This window comes from Boleophthalmus pectinirostris, unplaced genomic scaffold, assembly GCF_026225935.1.
Source record: "Boleophthalmus pectinirostris isolate CB_2022bp ecotype Guang Dong unplaced genomic scaffold, ASM2622593v1 HiC_scaffold_19, whole genome shotgun sequence".
Taxonomy (NCBI): Eukaryota; Metazoa; Chordata; class Actinopteri; order Gobiiformes; family Gobiidae; genus Boleophthalmus; species Boleophthalmus pectinirostris.
Genome location: NW_026571140.1, coordinates 26,839,823 through 26,858,773, shown reverse-complemented (window position 1 = coordinate 26,858,773; position 18,951 = coordinate 26,839,823). Strand labels below are relative to the sequence as shown.

The following is an 18,951-nucleotide window of genomic DNA, read 5'->3' as shown; positions in this document are numbered from 1 at the left end:
GCAGGCTGCTACAGTAATAATTTATGTTCCAGGTGAACGCAGCTGAATCCTGCTCGCTGATTGGTCGCTCTCTCCCTCTCCGTGCCTCGCGCTCAGGCTTCACTAAACTTCTCATCTCACTCGACCTGGGACACTTCCACACCGAAGATAAGCCTGTCTTTTTCAGTCATGTTTCTCACATAGATTAAACACATTTGGAGATCTGCTGCAGAGGAGGATGAGGGCTGAGTGATTCTCGAGCGCAAAAATAAAACTACGCATTTTTGTATTCAGAGCTTTTTCAAAATGCCTCAACCAGAAACTCCCCCAACTCAACAGGCTCAGGCTCCTCCTCGGCCAGATGCAGCCGAGCCACTGGACTCTGAAGGTAAGATACGCCAGCTCAAAGTCAATTAGACTCTGAGATTGCTACTTCAGTTGTAATGAAGCCTAAAATTATAAATCTCATTACACCATGAAGGCCTATGGGATATGATTATGGCATTTCATTCATTAAAGATGCACTATGTAACTTTTCTCAGAATTTAATGTTCCACATATGGCATCGTTTGTGTGTGTGACCTGTAACTCAACCTGGTGGTGCCACTTGCTTTTCTCAATGGATACAGATTAGTTTAATGCTATTGTTTCTCAGACTGTAACATAGGCAAAGCAATAACATCTCGAAGCAGGTGACATACACTCCACCAGAAAAGTTACATAATGCATCTTTATTTGATGGGCACATACTAGGCTACCATCACAATGTTACAGAAAGCTGCAATTAAAAACAACATTTCTAAATCATTCCTAAATTCATGTATTGTTCTGTATGTGTTCAGTTTTCTTTCCCTCTAATAACACTATTGAATCCTTCTGTCCCTGTAGCCCAGTACTACCGTCGGGGCAGGACTGCCCTGTGGGTTACCATGGCGCTGCTCATCCTGTCTCTGATGGTGCTCACGATCGGGTTCCTCGCCGCCACTCGCACCTCCAATGTGAGCGTGGCAGGATTTTACTCCGGCATTACAGTACGTCTCATAAAAACACTTAAAGACACCAAATTGATTTATACAAACATTAAACAATAACAACACAATCACAAAAAGAAAACAAGATGCAACTAATTAAAAATAAGAGAACAAAACAACCACAAGCACACACTTTCTGAGCAAGCTTGCCTCTCCACAAATCTGTCCTGTAACTTTGTCATATGTCGTCACTGTCTGCCTGTTTTCATGGAGGTATATACATTTATTGCAGTACTGTGGAATATTCTAGGATAAGCAATGTCATCTCCATGGAGACAAGCAGATGGTGGGACCTGCAATAGAAAAGTTAAACAGTGAGGCTTTAGATCACTGAGCCTAAATCACTTTTTTATCACTTACTATTCCCTTACTTGCTTAATTACTTTTTATTTACCATTATATTATACTGAGTTTAAATTCCCTGAATGCAGTATATAACATTTATCTTAAAATGCAAGATGATGTGAAATGTAATTTTTTTGATCTATAGATTACAATTTTTACTTTTCTATATTATTTTATACATTTGCTATTGCTTCTCATTTAAAAAAATAAAAAAAGTCTACTAGTCATACAATGTTTACCCATGTTTTTAATCTTTTTATATTTGTGCTTTTAGTTGAGTTTTGGAGCATTTCTTGGCGTCGTCGCTCTTCATCTCGTAGAAAACCGCCGTCCAATGGTGAGTGCAACAATGTCATTTCTAACACCATGAATAAACATTAATTCAACACTAGGGTTTTCTAGATGGTAACTAATCTTGGAAATAAGTGGAAAAATTTTGGGAAATATGAGGACATGAAACAATCTGCTGGTGCGTTCTTTGTGTCAGCATCTGGCATATAAACCTAAGACCAATAAGAACAAGATTGCACATTAATCTATTTGGAAAGTGTTTTGCTATAGCATTTTGTTTGTTAAAGATAAAATTTTCTGGTTATCAGTCCACCATCTGCTTATGTCTATGCAGATAGTTTCACATTGCCTGGAATGTTCCACAATATGACATTAAACTTACACCACCAGTCAAAAGTTTGGACACATCTCATTAAATGTTTTTTCTTCTTCATTTTACTACTTTCTACATTTTGAACACATAAATATATCAAATTAATGATGTAAGATATAGGGAATTATGTAGCTAAGGAAAAAAAGTAACAATTAAAAAAAAAAAAAAATTACATTCAAAGTCACCCTTTACTTTGTTAAAAAAAAGTAGCTATTTAATTGTTTTCTTTACTACACGGATCCATATATCTTGCTTCATATATCTGATCTTCTGCATGCATATAAAAATGTACAAAGTAGTAAAAATAAAGAAAAAAACATTGAAGGAGATGGTGTGCCCAAACTTTGGTTGTGTATGTATCTTGCATTTTCTCAGATACAGGTGTTTGTATGCCTAAAAACAATAACAAGCCTGCACTCTAACTGTGTAGCTTGCATCTTCACAGATCTGACCTGTAACTTGGATAGTGGCTACTAGGATAAGCTATAACCTCTCCATGGAGATGAGCAGATGGTGGGCCGTCCAATAGAAAAGATAACAGTGAAGCTTTAAATTAGTAAAGAAGATAATTGTCCTGACTGGTACAAATGTTGTGTTATTGTTCTATCCAAATATATCTGTGTAATGGTTCCTGGTAACTAGTCCGTTATCTGAACTATATAATTACATTAGCAGGGACATAGGGCCGCTTCGATCAACAGGAAATCTGATTACTGTACTTATAGCCTTTGTTTTGAGGACACATGACCTGGAGTTGTGGTTTGAACAGGATTGGTCCAGGCCTCCAATGACACAGGGAGGAATTGGATTAATATTGGGTCGGGACATTTGTCTAAAAATGGGCATCAACATAGAGAGGGAGGGCCAGAAAAAGGCACTGAAACAACTCTCTAGTCTCGATCTATAGGCAGATATTACAGTTATAAGAAAATGGGACTTACATTGAAAACGAATTAGTGTGCAGATTCGTTAAAGCAACAGGAACTTTTCACCTTATTAGAACAACCCACCACATAGAAACCAACTTTTTATAAAATCTGTTTATCGTTAATTGAAATGGTCATATTTTCCTTCCATGTATGAAGTAGTAGTAAAAGTAAAAGAACACATAAACACAAAAAAAAAACAACTTACAGCTTGTACTATCTTCTGTCTTGTACTACTATTACTACAGCTTCTAAACATTTACATCTACTTCTTATAATATTTAACAAAAAAAAGACAATACATAAATAAATAAATTAATAAGATAAAAAATAAAATACAACACAAAACCCTCCTCTGTGAGACAGCATTAACTTACAATATTAATATTTCCCCAACTGAGATGTTACTTTATTTGCTTATTCAGAAAGTTTATTGAAAGCGTTTTTCATCACTATTTGCACAGCACAGTAGAACATAATATATATATTTTAACAACCTCAAACAATGAATCATATTAAAAATCTATAATGTAGGCCATTCTGATCCTATGTACAGTCCCTGACAAAAGTCTTGTCGCTTATCCATATTGTAGAAACAAAAGCTTATAACCTGACTTTAAATTAATCGACTGGTTTTAGAAATGTCTCATATGAAAGCTAAAACCCTCCCAAATTATGCTCAATATACTAAAATAAATTTGCTTCACTGAAGAAAGATTGATCATGTAATGAACACAGAAAGGTCAGATTTTGGCAAGACAAAAGTTTTGTCGCCTACAGAAAATTGAACAAATAATTTACTTCAAATACAAAAATATGTTGCATAACATCAGTGAATTAATTCGTGGTGCTGTGAGATCCATATTTAATATCTTGTATGACTTCCATGAGCTTGAAGGACTGCATCCATGCGGTTCAACAATGATTCATACAATTTGTTGATGAAGTCATCAGGAATAGCAAAGAAAGCGTCTTACATGCCTCCCAGAGTTCATCAAGATTCTTTGGTTTTGCCTTCCATGCTTCCTCTTTCATTCTACCCCAGACATGCTCAATGATGTTCATGTCTGGTGACTGGGCTGGCCAGTCCTGGACCACCTTGATCTTCTTCACCTTGAGAAACTTTGATGTAGAGATAGAAGTATGCGATGGAGCACCATCCTGCTGCAAAATTTGACCCCTTTTATGGTTGGGAATGTAAGAGGTAGCTAATACTTCTTGACATTTTAGGCTATTGATATTGCCTTCCACCCTGCAAATGTCTCGCACAGCCCCATACTGGATGGAACCCCAGACCAGGATTTTTCCGCCACCAAACTTAACTGTTTTCTGGGTGAATCTTGGATCCGTGAGGGCTCCAGTAGGTCTCCTGCAATATTTGCGGCGGCTGTGATGTAATTCAACCGAGGATTCATCTGAGAAATCCACCTTCTGCCACTTTTCCAGTGTCCATCCTTTTAGCAAGCTGTGGGCCTTGGCAAATGCCACACGTTTTTTTAATTGTCTTTTGTTTAGTGCTGGTTTCTGTGCACTGATTCGACCATGGAGGCCATTTCGAGACAGAATTCTACAAACTGTTGTGGTTGACACAGGGACTTGAGGTGACCAGGCCTGGTGGAGTCTGCTGCAGTGGAAAAGGGGCTGGCCGTGGATTTTCGAATCAACAAACGGTCCTTCCCGAGCAGTTGTCTTGCGGGGTCTGCCGGGACCTGGGCTTGTCAAAAACATCTCCAATCATTTCAGATCTTTTTCTTATTCTTTGTACTTGACGCTGAGACACATTGAAGGTGTCAACCACCTCAGCAGTGGATCTGGTCTTCAGCCTCTAGATAATTAACGCTTTGGTCTCAGGGTGGATCTTAGGCATGTTGTCAGAGGTCAAGTTGCAGTTGATGTGAAGGTCTGGTGTGCTGGGGTTCTTTTTATACACACCCACTAATTGATTGATCAGTAACTGATCACAGTTGAGGCTGTAATCTAGGATTGGGTGCATCATATGACAAGGCGACAAGACTTTTGTCTTGCCAAAATCTGACCTTTCTGTGTTCATTAAATGATCAATCTTTCTTCAGTGAAGCAAATTTATTTTAGTAGATTGAGCATAATTTGGGAGGGTTTTAGCTTTCATATGAGACATTTCTAAAAACCAATCGATTAATTTGAAGTCAGGTTATAAGCTTTTGTTTCTACAAAATGGATAAGCGACAAGACTTTTGTCAGGGACTGTATATGATCTCATTACATAACCATATCACTGGTCTGTCTAATTACTGTCCGTTGGTCCTTCGCCTGTACCTGTACCTGTTCCTGTTGCTGGTGCTACTTGAGTCTTTGTGTGTAGTGAATTTTTCATGTCCGTGTAGTCTCACATCATGCGGCTTGTGTTACCATGGCGCTGGAGCTGAAGCCAACTCTAAAGTGATGGATATAATGGTTTTCTATGTTTGAGATTTGGATGAGTTACAGGCTGTGGTTGGAAAGGTCCATGGGGGACAGTAATTAGTTTCACTTTTACAAAACATTAGACACAGCAAGTTTTGGTTAAAAGTGTACTTAAAGACTAAACTAAAGGCTTTGTTTCATTCTTCCTCTTTGCATCCGCTTTCCTAAAATCAACTTATTCTTTATTTCCCTTCACAAATAGGGCTGGTTAGCACAATTTTTTGTTTTTTTTGTTTTTTACTCCATAGAGATGTTATTACCAAGTGAAGCATTAAACTTGAGCAATTGACATATGTAAACTAATAAATTGATGAGAAAATGAGTTTAATGCTATAATGGAACATTCCACCAGAAAAAATTAGTGCACCTTTAAGAAATATTAGTAGGAGATCTTAACCTGAACTATTATTTTTAGTGCATACACATCTTTATAAATATATTTTATGTACTAGTGTTCATATTTCTTTTAGCAACTCGTGACATTATTGACTCCTTTGCAGCTGATGTTGTAGCTAACTTTAGATAATTAGACTTTAATCTGAGCTTTATTTAACGCAGTCTGACAATGGAGAACTGACTTAGTTGGAACTACAATAGGTGAGAATATCTGTGAGTTTAAACAAGTCTCTCACACAATCAAACACCTAAACAGGACCAAAAACACTCGTAATTGATGTGTTGTTTAAATGCATTCTGTATGTTTCTTTTATTCTTGCGGTTTTAGACTTATTGTAAAACTCTTTTGGCAGTGTTTGTTAATGTGTGCTTTGTCACCTTGGTTACTGCTGAACACTCTGCCAATAGAGACGCATGTAGAGCACCCCCAGCGTGTTGCCACTGCAAAGTATCAGCACCAACTGAATAATACCCATTTAAATTTTAATAATAAAACCTATTCAATGTCATAAGTAGAGTTAATTATGTAACTAAAATAACTTTTCATCAGTCTTCACATCTCGCTTTGTGGCTTAATTGTGTCAGTGTCTCCTCGCTGAATCTTTAATGTGGTGAAGGAGCAGAGCGTGAGTGTAGCAGGCCTCACAGGTGTCCTCTTCTTCTGTCTCTGAAACTGGAGACGATCAAAACCTACTCTCATTAAAGAAACAAACTGGACCGAACACAGACTCTGACACCTGAGGCTCCCGTCACATCACTTCCTGTAGCTCCACACCGCTGCCCTGTGACCTTACAACACCATTACACAGAGATGTTAAGGGAAAAAGACAAAGACTAAGACTTAGACTTAGACTAAGACAAATTTTATTGATCCATAAAGGTAATTATTTGGACACATCACAATATAATAAAAAAGAGCAAAAATATAAATGGTGATATACACTCAAAATAAGTAGCAAGACTGATGTCAAATAAGGCATAATTATATAAATGCATACGTAATAACTAACTAAGATTTTTAAATATGTATGTATATATGTAGTGGTTACATGAAATTTAGAAATTAATTCAATATGTAGATCTTATATTGTACTTTGAAGTTAATATGTTAATTAAAAGGTCCATATTACGCTATTTTGTGATCTATGTTATAATGTTGTTTCCTCATCACAAACATACCTGGAGTTGTGTTTTGTTTCATTCATTTAACACACAAACTCTGCATATTTAGGCTGAGTTCTTCTCTCAAACTGAAAATGCTCTGTTCCACCTTGTGATAATACAGGAAGTGCTCCACTGTGTTTTAAACTCCATACACTTTTCACTAGAATCATTTGGATAATTTCAGCCCTGAAATTGCCGACCTCTACTAAACAAAAGGTGAAAGGAGCTGTTAACTTGAAAACTGCTGCTTTATTATGTAGTGGACCTAAGAGAAAGGCAAAAACAAGGTATAAAAATAAGCTTAAATTTAATAAAGACAAGGAAAAAAAAGAAGATTTAATTTAACAAAGGCTCAAATTAGGTAAATCATTCACAAAATCCAGGCCCAACGGAGGTAATTTAAATCGAACTGAACAGAACAAAACTAACCCAACCAGACAAAGGAACAGGGATGTGTAAATACATGAGAGCCAAGTAAAACTGAACACAAGAGGGGAGAATTACACTAAATAATAGTATAATATTAATAATATAATAATAACTGAAACTTCTAACTTAATCAAAGTAAAAAGAAGGCAAATAAGTACAATACAGAAAATAATAAGTGATAATAAAGTAAACAAAACAGAACAAGTGTAAGTAAATAATTCAGACTTATTAACTAAACTGTGTGCACCAAAATTAGAATATAAGTCTAAATAAAGGAATTAAATTTAACTATATGTGCTGTAATTAATGTCATGTTAATTAAATTAAATAATACTAACACTGTGGAGTGGTGGAAGAGGTATCCACCACAATTACATCACAAGGTGGAATAGTGTATTTTGAGCTTTAGAGATGTAGTCAGACTAATAATAAAGTATTACTCAAACATGTGTGAATGAAATAAAACACAGCTCCAGGTATGTTTTTGTGTTTTTGAGAAGTTAACAACATTATAACATGGCTTAAATCTCACAAGAATCAATTTTATGTAATATCGGACCTTTAATATGTATTCACGTCTGGTTACTTCCATTGTCCTTGCAGTTCCTTTGTACATGTAAACTCTGACCAGAACACTTTATCTATATTTCAGTGGATCAGATCACATTACCTGTTCATTAATTCTATTCATGATTTCGTTGTAAAATCACAGTGTCTTTGCCCTCTTCTTCTTCTTCTCTTAATGTCTTATCTTACCCCTTCATGTCCGAAATAAAACTCCATGTCCTCTCTGTGCCTCCTGTACCCTCTATTCTCTTTTCTTTACGACTAAACGCTTCAGATGCCCTGCCCTTGACTACCACCATCTCTCTCGCTCTTCCTCTATCTCTTCTCTGCAACCTTGAAGGGCCAAAGTGTGTAAATGGTAGTATTTTAGGTTGCTCAGACAGTGGACACTTATTACTGGCACTGGTCTTGATTAGTCATTGGATCATTGAACAGTTGATATTGCAGCTTCAGTTACGTAGCTTGACCCAGGGCTATAAAGTAACTCATGTTGTCGCTAAACTAAATTAACTGTGAAATTGGTTAAATTGGAGGTTCTCAAAATGTGGTACAGGTCACAGTGTTACACAGGTCTATTCTGTTGGTTTGTGCATTTCGCAGATTGATTTGAATAGTGTTTTGGTACACTTGCGCTGGTTAATTTGAAGTTTATTAATCCTGGTTTACTCCTGTTTTGTTTTGTTTTTTTATCCTAATTTAACCCATCAGGTAAGGTGACTTACAGGTCAGATCTATGGAGATGTGACCCCACTTTTTTCACAGTAGCTCAGTTGTTAGATAACCAAAATATTGTGATATTGTATTGTCAAAAGTCTCACAATAATACTGAGAGCTATCACAATATACTGAATTACAAGTTCCTTTGCTTAAATGCATGGTTTTACAGTAGCAACATCTTATAAACATAGGGAACTGCATATCCCATGATTAATTTCAGGGCAGTCAACATGAAGAAATATGTTTTTTACTTCTAATTCTTGGGATTATGACAGAAATAATTTACACCAAAATCTTCCCAAGGTATTTTAAAAGCAGAAACATGTCCTATCTACAATTATATTAGTCTCTCCAAAATATCACAATAAATATCGTACTGTGAGATGCATATCGTGATAATATCATGCCAAGAAATTTGGAAAATGTTACATCCCTATCTGTAACTGATCCGAAGGTGATCTGGGCGGCCAGATCCACTGACCAAAAGGTTGGTAGTGCTATTCCAGCTCCATATAAAGACACAGATGAATACTGTCATGGTGTCCTTGAGCAAGACACTTAACCCACATCACCCCAGTGTCTGTGTACACTGGTGTATGAATGTGTGTGAGAACTGGTGTATGAATGTGTGTGAGAATGAGTGAGTAATTCCTTTGTGTAAAGATCTTTACACAGGTTGCTTGGCTTTCACTCTTCTGTCCAGTTCATCTCAAAACCAGCTCGATGGGGTTTAAGTCTGGAGACTGCTGGACACTCCATGTTTTTAAGTTTACCATCTTGTTCTTTTTTCCTGAGGTAGATTTGGCATAAATTGAACTTATGTTTTGTTATCTTTTATCTTTTTTTTAACCTCTGGCTGTTCAGTACTTACCTTTGTACCATTTCAAGCTCTTCATTGGACCAGCATGACTTGAATTGCAAAAAATAAGTGGAAAAATTAGGGCGTTCTAAAACTTTTGACTGGTAGTGTAAATATAAATATTCAGATTAAGCCTATTCTGTCCTTTAAAAACAATTACATAATGTACAAATACTGAAAGCCTAATAGGGCACTTTATCGGTTTGACCGATCACTGTTTTAAATCATTCACACTGTTGGTCACTTGTCATGTATGGTTTTTGAGATGAAGTTTTATCTCTGTCTCTGCCCTGCCCAGGTAATGTGAAGTAATGCCCCCCCTCACCCGTCCCCCTCACCCACTCTCTGCACCCGCCTCGTGCTCACAGCCCATAAAACCAAAGTCATTTAAAGCGCTAATGAAGTAGAAAGTCTGGCCCAAGGCTGACAGATAAAACTTTATTGAAAAATATATTGTTTTCTCAGCCAAGATTTTGAGATTTGCAGCTAAAATATATCAGTCTGATTAAATAAGTCAATGATTTGGACATAATGCAGTTTGAATGATTTAAATGATCTATTGTGAAGTTGTGCTTTTCACTGCGGCCGCTGAGGAGATCAGGTCAATATAGTGTTTTAACAAGGTCCCATTCAAACTTTACTATCAGGAATTCATTACAGCTCAATTCAAATACCACACGACTAGTATTATAAGAGGCATTCATAAAAGTGACCCCAAACCATTAAGTCTACACAGGCAGCTTTTGTCCACTTTTGCTTTCCTCAACATAAAACACGGTCAAGCTTTAAAGAGGCAATGTCTAACTTTTCTAATTGAGGGTGCCGCAGTATGGCAATAATGTGATCAATCTTACATTTATTTTTATTGATCAAAACTATATTTAAAAAAAAGCATTTTACTGTGAGGGAGGTCGCCTTTCCACAGATCTGGCCTGTAACTTGGCCTTGTGGTCAGCTTGTCTCCATATAGAAAGACAAGTTTAATCTCGACATGCAGCATTTAGTGAACCATCCTCCAGAAAAGTTACATAATGTGCTTTTTAACATTCTTTTAAACTATAATTGAGAAAATTAACGTCATAGTTTGCTAAATATATAAATGTATTAGGTAAGTGTTCCTAAAGACTCTCGTTCCATTTTGTATCAAAAAATAAGAGCTAGATTTTTGATTACGACAATTAAAACATTACAACAAACAATGAAAGTTTGTCATAGGGTACACTGAACCCGTAGCCAGGCTGGCCCCACAGGCACTAGGTGGCACTCAATTTAATTTCTCTCCAGCAACTAGGTCAGAAAATGGAATACACTAGATCACAGATGTCAAACATACGGCCCGGGGGCCAGATCCGGCCCTCCAAGACCTTTAATGTGGCCCTTGGGTGATTTTCTACTAAAATATTTTAATTACATTTTCTATTAAAATATTGGTAATTTTCTGCGGTGCTTAGCATAGCAGCGTCTCCAGTGTCTCTGTACGTGGCCCCTCCCACCAGAGCAGCACAAATGAAGACTTGTCTCTTTCCAAACGCTCTTAAAGGACGATCGTTTTTACTGTTGACCATGACACTCTCATCAGAAAAATGTCCAACATGAGAAAAGGGGACGCTGAGTGCAGAATTTTCCAAGAAAAATTGACTTATTCCTGTTTGCATACAAGTTAATGTTAAAACTTTGTGTTGAAATAGAATTTTTCTTCAAGTGTCAGGTTGTTCATAATATTATAATATTATAATAAGAAAGAGTTCATCAATTAAAAAAGATTTCTGTAATAGATTTGTGTTTCTCTGCAGAAATATTTTAACTTATTGTTATTTTTGGGGTTTATATGTCATGAGTTTTCTGGTCCGGCCCCTTTGGGATCAAAGTAGGTTGGATACGGCCCCCGGACCAAAATGAGTTTGACACCCCTGCACTAGATGGTTCACAAAAACCCCAGAAATGCAAGTACGGACACCAGCCAATCAGCGAAGAGTCATGCATTCTGTGTTGGCCACGATTCCCGAGATCGAGGATTTAAAGCCGGAACAAAGAGAATGTTCGGTGAATTTTATCAAGGGGAAAGACGATATTGTCCTTCTTCCTTCGGGATTTGGGAAAAGCTTAATATACCAGATGCATTACATACGTCACATGCCTACCTTTGAGTGAACAAATCCTAAAACAGTTTCTACGAAGTGAAACTGGCTGATGAATCAGGCTACTGAAACCATAAGAAATTCTCGAAAAGTAAAAGAAAGTTAGAGGTTTTTATATTCTATTACTGAATGCAATAGTAGTACTTGAAGTGGTAGTACTTGAAGTGGTAGCATTATTCATTCACTTCATCCATAGTCACCCTGGGACAAACTGATGGAAGTGTGGCTGCCAATCTGCGCCATTGACCCTGCGACCACCACCATCACTCACGCATGCACCACATTCATGGAGGCAATGTGGGTGAAGTGTCTTACCTAATGACAAAGCAGTTTTCACCACTGGCATCCTTCTACATAATTTTTGTCAGCATTTTATTTTAAAATTTTTATTTTTATTACACAGAGGCACAGCTTGCAGATGTTGTAAATAACATACAAATTATGTACACAACATCCATTTAGGTCCATAACACGAAAATTTCTAGTTTAAGTCCAGACGGTTCAGTCCTGAGGGGAACATGAAACAGCAGTAAAAACCCAGAGTGATAAAAATGATGGTCGGGCATCTGTGATCAGCCAGCTGCTTTACTGGACACGGGTCTGTGGTGGACATTAGAAAAAGATTATTATGTAAAAATATATGATACACAAGCTTAAACCCCCATGTAATGTATAGATACCAGAACAATGAAGAAGTGGGTGATATTTAGACATTAAATATAATGTCATTTTTGTGGGGATTAGCCTGAAAAAAATTATATATATTTTGCTATCTGTCAAAAATGTGCTATAAATATGGTTGTGGTTTGTAACTTGACACAGTATGATGGACCGTTCACCAAAAAAATTACACAATGCACCTTTAATTTTAAAATTAACCACACAGATGCAGAAATTTCACTTCATAATGTGTTTCTGTTGTTTTAAGTTTTTTTCAGCTTTGTGATTATGTTTCTTCTGTATATTTTCATATTAAATTAACAATATATTGATCACCGCCAAAGTTTAAAATACCAGTAGTTTGTGTCATTGATCGGCATTAAATCTCATCTCTCTGTGGCTTTTAATTTTGTTGACGTGAGATACAGAGGATTAAACTGACCTTGTATGACCCCAATCTTGTCCATGGCCCATGACTCACAGCACCTCCAAGAAGGAAGTTCATTTGCCACAACTGACAATAAAACCAATCAAAGTATTAATAGTTTTAAGAACTGTCTTTAAGTTAGAGCATTGTTACACTTTTCTTCATCACCATAACCAGAGTTGGGTTTTGTTTCATTCACACATGTTGCAAGCATTACATATTTAGTTCTTCTCACTCCACCTTGTGATGTCGTGTGATAAAACAGGAAGTGCTCCACTGTGTTTTTATACATACACATTCACTAGAATTATTTGGATTATTTCAGACCTGGAATTGCCAATCTCTGTTTAACAAAAGGCAGCTGTTAACTTGAAAACTACCACTTCATCATATCACAAGGTGGAACAGAGCATTTTGAGTTTTGGAGATGTAGAAACACTAATTATTAAAAGTTACTCAAACGTGTGACTGAAACAAAACACAACTCCGGGGTATGTTTGTGATGAGGTAACTTTGAGCTCACTTTTGTGTAATACTGGGTCTTTAAAATTATATTAGCAATTAAAATATAGTGCTCCAAATAATATATTTTTGTAAATACATAACTAATGGTTTTATTAATGATGTGAGCTGACAAACCCAACATGCTACATAGGTCTCCAGAACAGTTGATAGTCAAGGTCAGTTAAATACAATCAATCAATGAACCTGCCCAGGGACTACAGGTGGAAATTAGCACTGATGCTACAACCTGATGTACAATGCATCTCTCCTGTTAAGGTAAAAATGCAAAAATTGTGTGCTGTCCCTGTCTCAAATAAATAAATAAATAAATAAATAAAATAAATAAAAATCACAGTATATTAGGCCTAAATAATGCAGATATTGTAGCATTTCCAGAGAGGAGACAAATTTGTCAAATCCTTGAATATTTTTCACGTGAGGCTTTTGTCAATTTTAGATTTTGACTTGTTATTATATTGTGATGTCTGTGTTCAAATAATTTCCCTTGTGGATCAATAAAGTTTGTCTAAGTCTAAATCTAAGACTCACTATATAAGTAGTGGAAAGAGTAACTAAACAAAAAAGAGTAAGTCAAATGTCTGGTAGGATAACCTCTGCAGTTCATGTTTGTTTAATGTTTGGGAGGCACGGTGACAAAGAGGTTAGCGCTCTCGTCTCACAGCAAGCAGGTCCTGAGTTTGATTCTGGGGCGCCTTTGTGTGTGAAGTTTGCATGTTTTCCCTGTACCTGTGAGGCTATCTTGGCTAAATAAAGGTCAGTAAAATAATATAAAATGCGTATTTTCTTGTTGTGTTTGCAGCTGATTGCCTCCATCATTTTCATCAGTATGGGAGTCATCGCAGCCTTCCTCTGTGCTATTGTGGACGGGATAATCGCATCACAGCTCATTGTATGTATCAAGATTTCACACAGATATTATAACATTTATGAATTTTTATACATAGCTTGTATACCTGTCTATCTATGTATCTATCTATCTATACATGTATTTGTCTACCGAATTAAAATAAATTATATAAAAAGTGAATATGTAAAGGTTCACAATGTAACAATTTTGTGTTGGTTAACTTTATTTGAACATCTTATTCCAAAGAGGTAACTGAATAACAAAAAGTTACTACACAACTCAATACAATAAAAAGGTTTGCAGTAAAAAAGAGCTGTGAGCTGAGCTTATAGTAAATTTCAGTTAGAACATTTGGAAGAAATCATCTAAATTGGCCTTACATATAAGCTCAAAAATATCGGTAGAGTTAATCGGCCTTCGTTTGCTCTGGATTCCAAACAGTCGGCATCAGCCATGAAAACACCCATAGCAGTCAATCTCTCTAGTCTATATAAATATATTTTGTAGGGAACAGACATTTGTACAATGTTTGTTATAAACACAACTACATTTCCAGGGTGTCAAGCCTTGTTAGACTGTTGCATACACTTTCAATCATTCCCCATATCATCTGTAGACCTCCAAAATCTTTAGACAGTAAAAACCTGAAATTGGTGCCAAGTCTCTGATACTAATCAATGCCATCACCACAGCAGTAATGATCATTTTATACTCAGAGCACTGTAAAACTGTAAAACTGATTTAGGGGGTCAGGCAGCTTTGCATAATGAAAACTTTTACTGCCACTGTCCCCTTATTAAACTGAAGAATGGAATAATGCTGGTGGTTTTGTATGTGTTGCATAAAACAAAATATGTAATTAATTATGTTTTAATTATAGTTTTTTTTCATCCACAGGACATAAGGCCACTGGAGGAGGACATGTGCGACTATTATGGAAGTGTTTCTGGATACGCTTACGACAACTACTACACCGAGGTCCTACTACAAAAAATATCTTTCAAATTATGTTTTTGTCGTAAATAGTTATTGTTATAGTTATAAATATATGCTAAAATAAGATGCCCATTGATGAGGCTGTGCTAACATCTGACGTTTTAGAGTGATGAAAAATTAGAACCAGAGCAATGAACAATTCCAAACAAAATAGCTTTACAAATGGTGAAAAGTCCTCATAAACAGGAAGTTGAAAATTCATGAACAGTGTTGTTACCTGCCACAATGTCTTTGCTTTAACTGACTGAAAAAATTCATATGAAATCTATTGTATTATTTATTTTTTTATTCTGTTGTGAAAATACGTGAGGTAACTTTGTTCATCTCCAGGTGACATGCCGTGCTTCAAACAAGGCCTGCAAACTCAAACTGGAAAGCCACACCTGCTACTGCTGCTACCTGTACAACTGTGAGAGGTCAGAGCTGTGCATGAATAAATGACTAAAATTGTGTGTTGAGTAGCCAAAAATTTTACTCAAGAGTAACATTACTTAAAAATAATATTACTCAAGTAGAAGTACAATAGATATGCATGTATAGAAATGCACAGATAGTAGATGCATAGATAGTAATAGATGCATGTATCTCTCTACAGAAATATATAAAGTAAATTGTTTGAAAAGTGAATATGTAAAGATTCACTATGTAACAATTTTGTTTTGGTCAACTTTATTTGAACACGCTATTCCAAGGAGATAACTGAATAACAAAATGTCACTACAAAAAGTAAAAGTACAAAGTAGTGGTCCAAGAGATAAATGACTCAAGTAAAATTTGGGTAAACTACTACTCAAGTAAGAGTAACTTAAAGTGTCAGGACATAAATTTAACAGTTGAACAAAACATTAAATAATGCACAAAAGATATACAGAAAGATAAGAAAAACATCTTAAGTGGTGCAAGAAAGACAAATGTTCAAATCATTTCATATTGTCAACAAAATGATTTTGTAAACTTACGCACAGTGGGAAGAGTAAAGAAAACTTTTACTCAAGTAAGAGTACTGTTACTTCAATAAACATTACTCAAGGAGGAGTAAAACTATGCTTCAAGAAAAATACTTAGAAAATTACAATTTCTCACATAAACATAACATAAATGTAACTGAGGGATACACATCTCTGCTGATTACTAAAAAATGTTTTTATTTAATGTTAAAAATGCACTGATTGTCCATTTGTTTTAACTGTTTTTGTTGTATTTTCAGTGACTATCACTCACAGTACTACAGGTTCACTGGTGTGAGCAGCTGTTGGGATGTGATCCACCTACACCGTCTGCTCTGGGCCTCTGTCGTACTCAACGTAGTCACCATGTTTCTGGGAATCATCAATGCTGCGCTGCTCGGAGCTTACAAGGACCTGGTAAGCAAGAATCAAAAGGTATACCAAAGTTTATGCTTTTACTGTTATAATAATACAGAATTAATAGGCAACTATAATTATAAATGATTTATTATGATACATACAAACTAATCTATTTATCTTTTGAGGATTGTTGTTATTGGCTGTGAGTGACCAATGCTGGCAGGGATGTTTACATGCACACCAAAAATGTGATTATTATCTGATCTGACAAGGACAATTATGTAAAAAAGGGCAAACTGAGATAACAAAGACCAAAATAAAAGAGAGAATGTTAAAGACTGTAAGAGTAATTTTTATTAAATAAATTGTACTTCCAGTGATCCACCAAAAATCTGATCTAATTATTGTTGTTATAATTGTTGAGTTATCTGATTCTAGTTGATTTTTACATGTAGTGTAAATGTTCCCAGTTGACATGCAGATCAGATCAAAAAATATATTGCTGCAAAATAACCAGCTTTAAAAAAAAAAGTACTTAATTTTGGCTAAAAGAAGGTCTGTTTATTTATTTCTATTTAAATATGTATAAATCTGACCCTTCATGTTAAGTTTTTGGTAACAGTAATTTTTTTTGCTACTTATTAGGCAGCTATCTCTGTACTTTCCAGTTGCAACACCGCATTTTTTCCATTGTAGAACCCCAAAACATTTTCATATCCTAATTTTATTGCAGTACTTTTTACACTGACCTTTCTCTTGCAGCAGAAACCATCTCGTAACATCCCTCCGAGTCCAGTTCCTCCGCCTCACATCGTGTACAACCCAAACCAGCACATCCTCACCTACGCCAGCTTCTGCCCCCCTCAGGCCCTCCCTGCCTACCCCAACTACCCCATACCCATACAGGTGAGTCATGTAAGAATCATACAGGGGCTAAAACTTCACCAACCTGGAACATGAACAATGGGGCTCCATATCGATAGTCCTGACATTTGCATAGGACAATATTCAGTTTAAATAATTCGGGTTAGTGATTTGAAAATGGAGCTCAGCTTGTGCCTCTGGTTTGATAAAGATGTATTGTGCAGCCTTATTAGGTATCTGCACTTAAGTAGATTTTAAAGTGGATACTTTTACTTCACTACATTTGACAGCAGGTATCTGTATTTTCTACTCCACCACATTCTGGTCAGAAAAGTAGAAGTATTTTTTATAATTGTTTGAAACCTGCTGAAAATGCTGAGGGTTTATTTTTAACGTGTTTGTAGTTTTGACATAAATATGCAAATAAAAACAGCGAAAAGTCAGCACGATTCATTATGAAAATCACTACATTTGAAGCCTTATTATATTTCAAAATCTGAGCAAAATACTTTTAATTTTTAGTCTTTAAGTCAATTTTTAAAGTACTTTAATACTTTTACTTAAGTACATTTTTTCATGTGATGCTTTTACTTTTCCTTGAGTAATTTTTTGCCTCTGTATCTGCACTTTTACTCAAGTAACAAAATTGAGAACTTCTTCCAACATGGTTATTACAAATGTCTCATATATTTCTTTTTCCCACAGCCAAACCCCACTTACCCTTCTTCTTCCACGCCTCAGCCCATCCCTGAAGGAGGCTGTCCTACCAACCCTCACCCGTGTGACCCTCCTCAGAACCAGCAGCCCCCTCCCCCGTCGGGACAGATGCCCATCACTCACCCCCAGGTCCACCCCCAGGTCCACCCCCAGGTCCACCCCCAGGTACCCCCCCAGCCTCTGGGACAGCCCCACCCCACAGGACACCCTCACTCCCAGGGCAGCACCCAGGAGACAGGCGGATACCCAACACCTAATGCCCCTAATGCCCCGATGCTGTATGGAGAAGCGTATGGGCCATTTGAGAAACCACCTCCTTATGCGTACTGAGTAAATTTTGTGAATAATTAGGAAAATTATATTTGAATTTGGAGCACAATATTTGAAAACCATCACACTGGACATTGAACTTTAAATGTTTATTGTGTTTTAAACAGAAACATGTGACTCAAAGCATCAAAACAGATTGCTGTGTACTGTCAATGTGATTTAATTAGCATATCAAAATGAACCGATAGTTTTCTGTGACATCGCTTTGTGTGTTACTGGGGGCTAATAATAATAATAATGATACACTATACAAACGCCACATAATTTATTATATTAATCTTATGGCTTTCCCTTCAACAATCACATCTTTAGGATTGACTAATGGCACAACTCTCTGAAGCGATTATGAAAAGAACATTTATACCGATAGAAAAGTGCTTGAACTTTGTGCCAGTTTTTGTTTAATAATTAAATATAGGCTCAGTAATTACAGAAATCTCAACCATAAACCAGATCTACAAATCTGCAATCTGACCGTGAACAGAAATTCAGATTTCTGACCTGTTCTTCAGTTCAGTTTTAACCTATAGTTTCTAGAATATTGTGTCTCGAATACACCAGAAGTCTAGATCCAATTCTGTCTAATAAATAAAAACACAGTTATAAGGAGATGTATTTTAT

At 36.3% G+C, this 18,951-nt stretch overlaps 1 protein-coding gene across 4 annotated transcripts; it reads left to right on the top strand.

Annotated features, from left to right (window-relative positions):
* Positions 1-125: 125 nt before the first annotated feature.
* LOC110173026 (transmembrane protein 255B) lies at positions 126-18,939 on the top strand. 4 transcript variants are annotated; one of them, XM_055154731.1, is made up of 9 exons: positions 126-367; positions 868-977; positions 1,630-1,692; positions 14,069-14,158; positions 15,014-15,094; positions 15,443-15,528; positions 16,320-16,494; positions 17,182-17,325; positions 17,989-18,939. In XM_055154731.1, exons 1-9 carry the CDS (start codon positions 286-288, stop codon positions 18,328-18,330), a joined length of 1,173 nt encoding a protein of 390 aa, XP_055010706.1. In that variant the 5' UTR covers positions 126-285; the 3' UTR covers positions 18,331-18,939. The 4 variants fall into 4 exon arrangements, with proteins under 4 accessions (XP_055010706.1, XP_055010705.1, XP_055010704.1 ...); XM_055154730.1 differs by having other exon boundaries at positions 868-1,010; positions 16,320-16,476; XM_055154729.1 differs by having other exon boundaries at positions 868-1,010; positions 17,185-17,325.
* Positions 18,940-18,951: the final 12 nt, after the last annotated feature.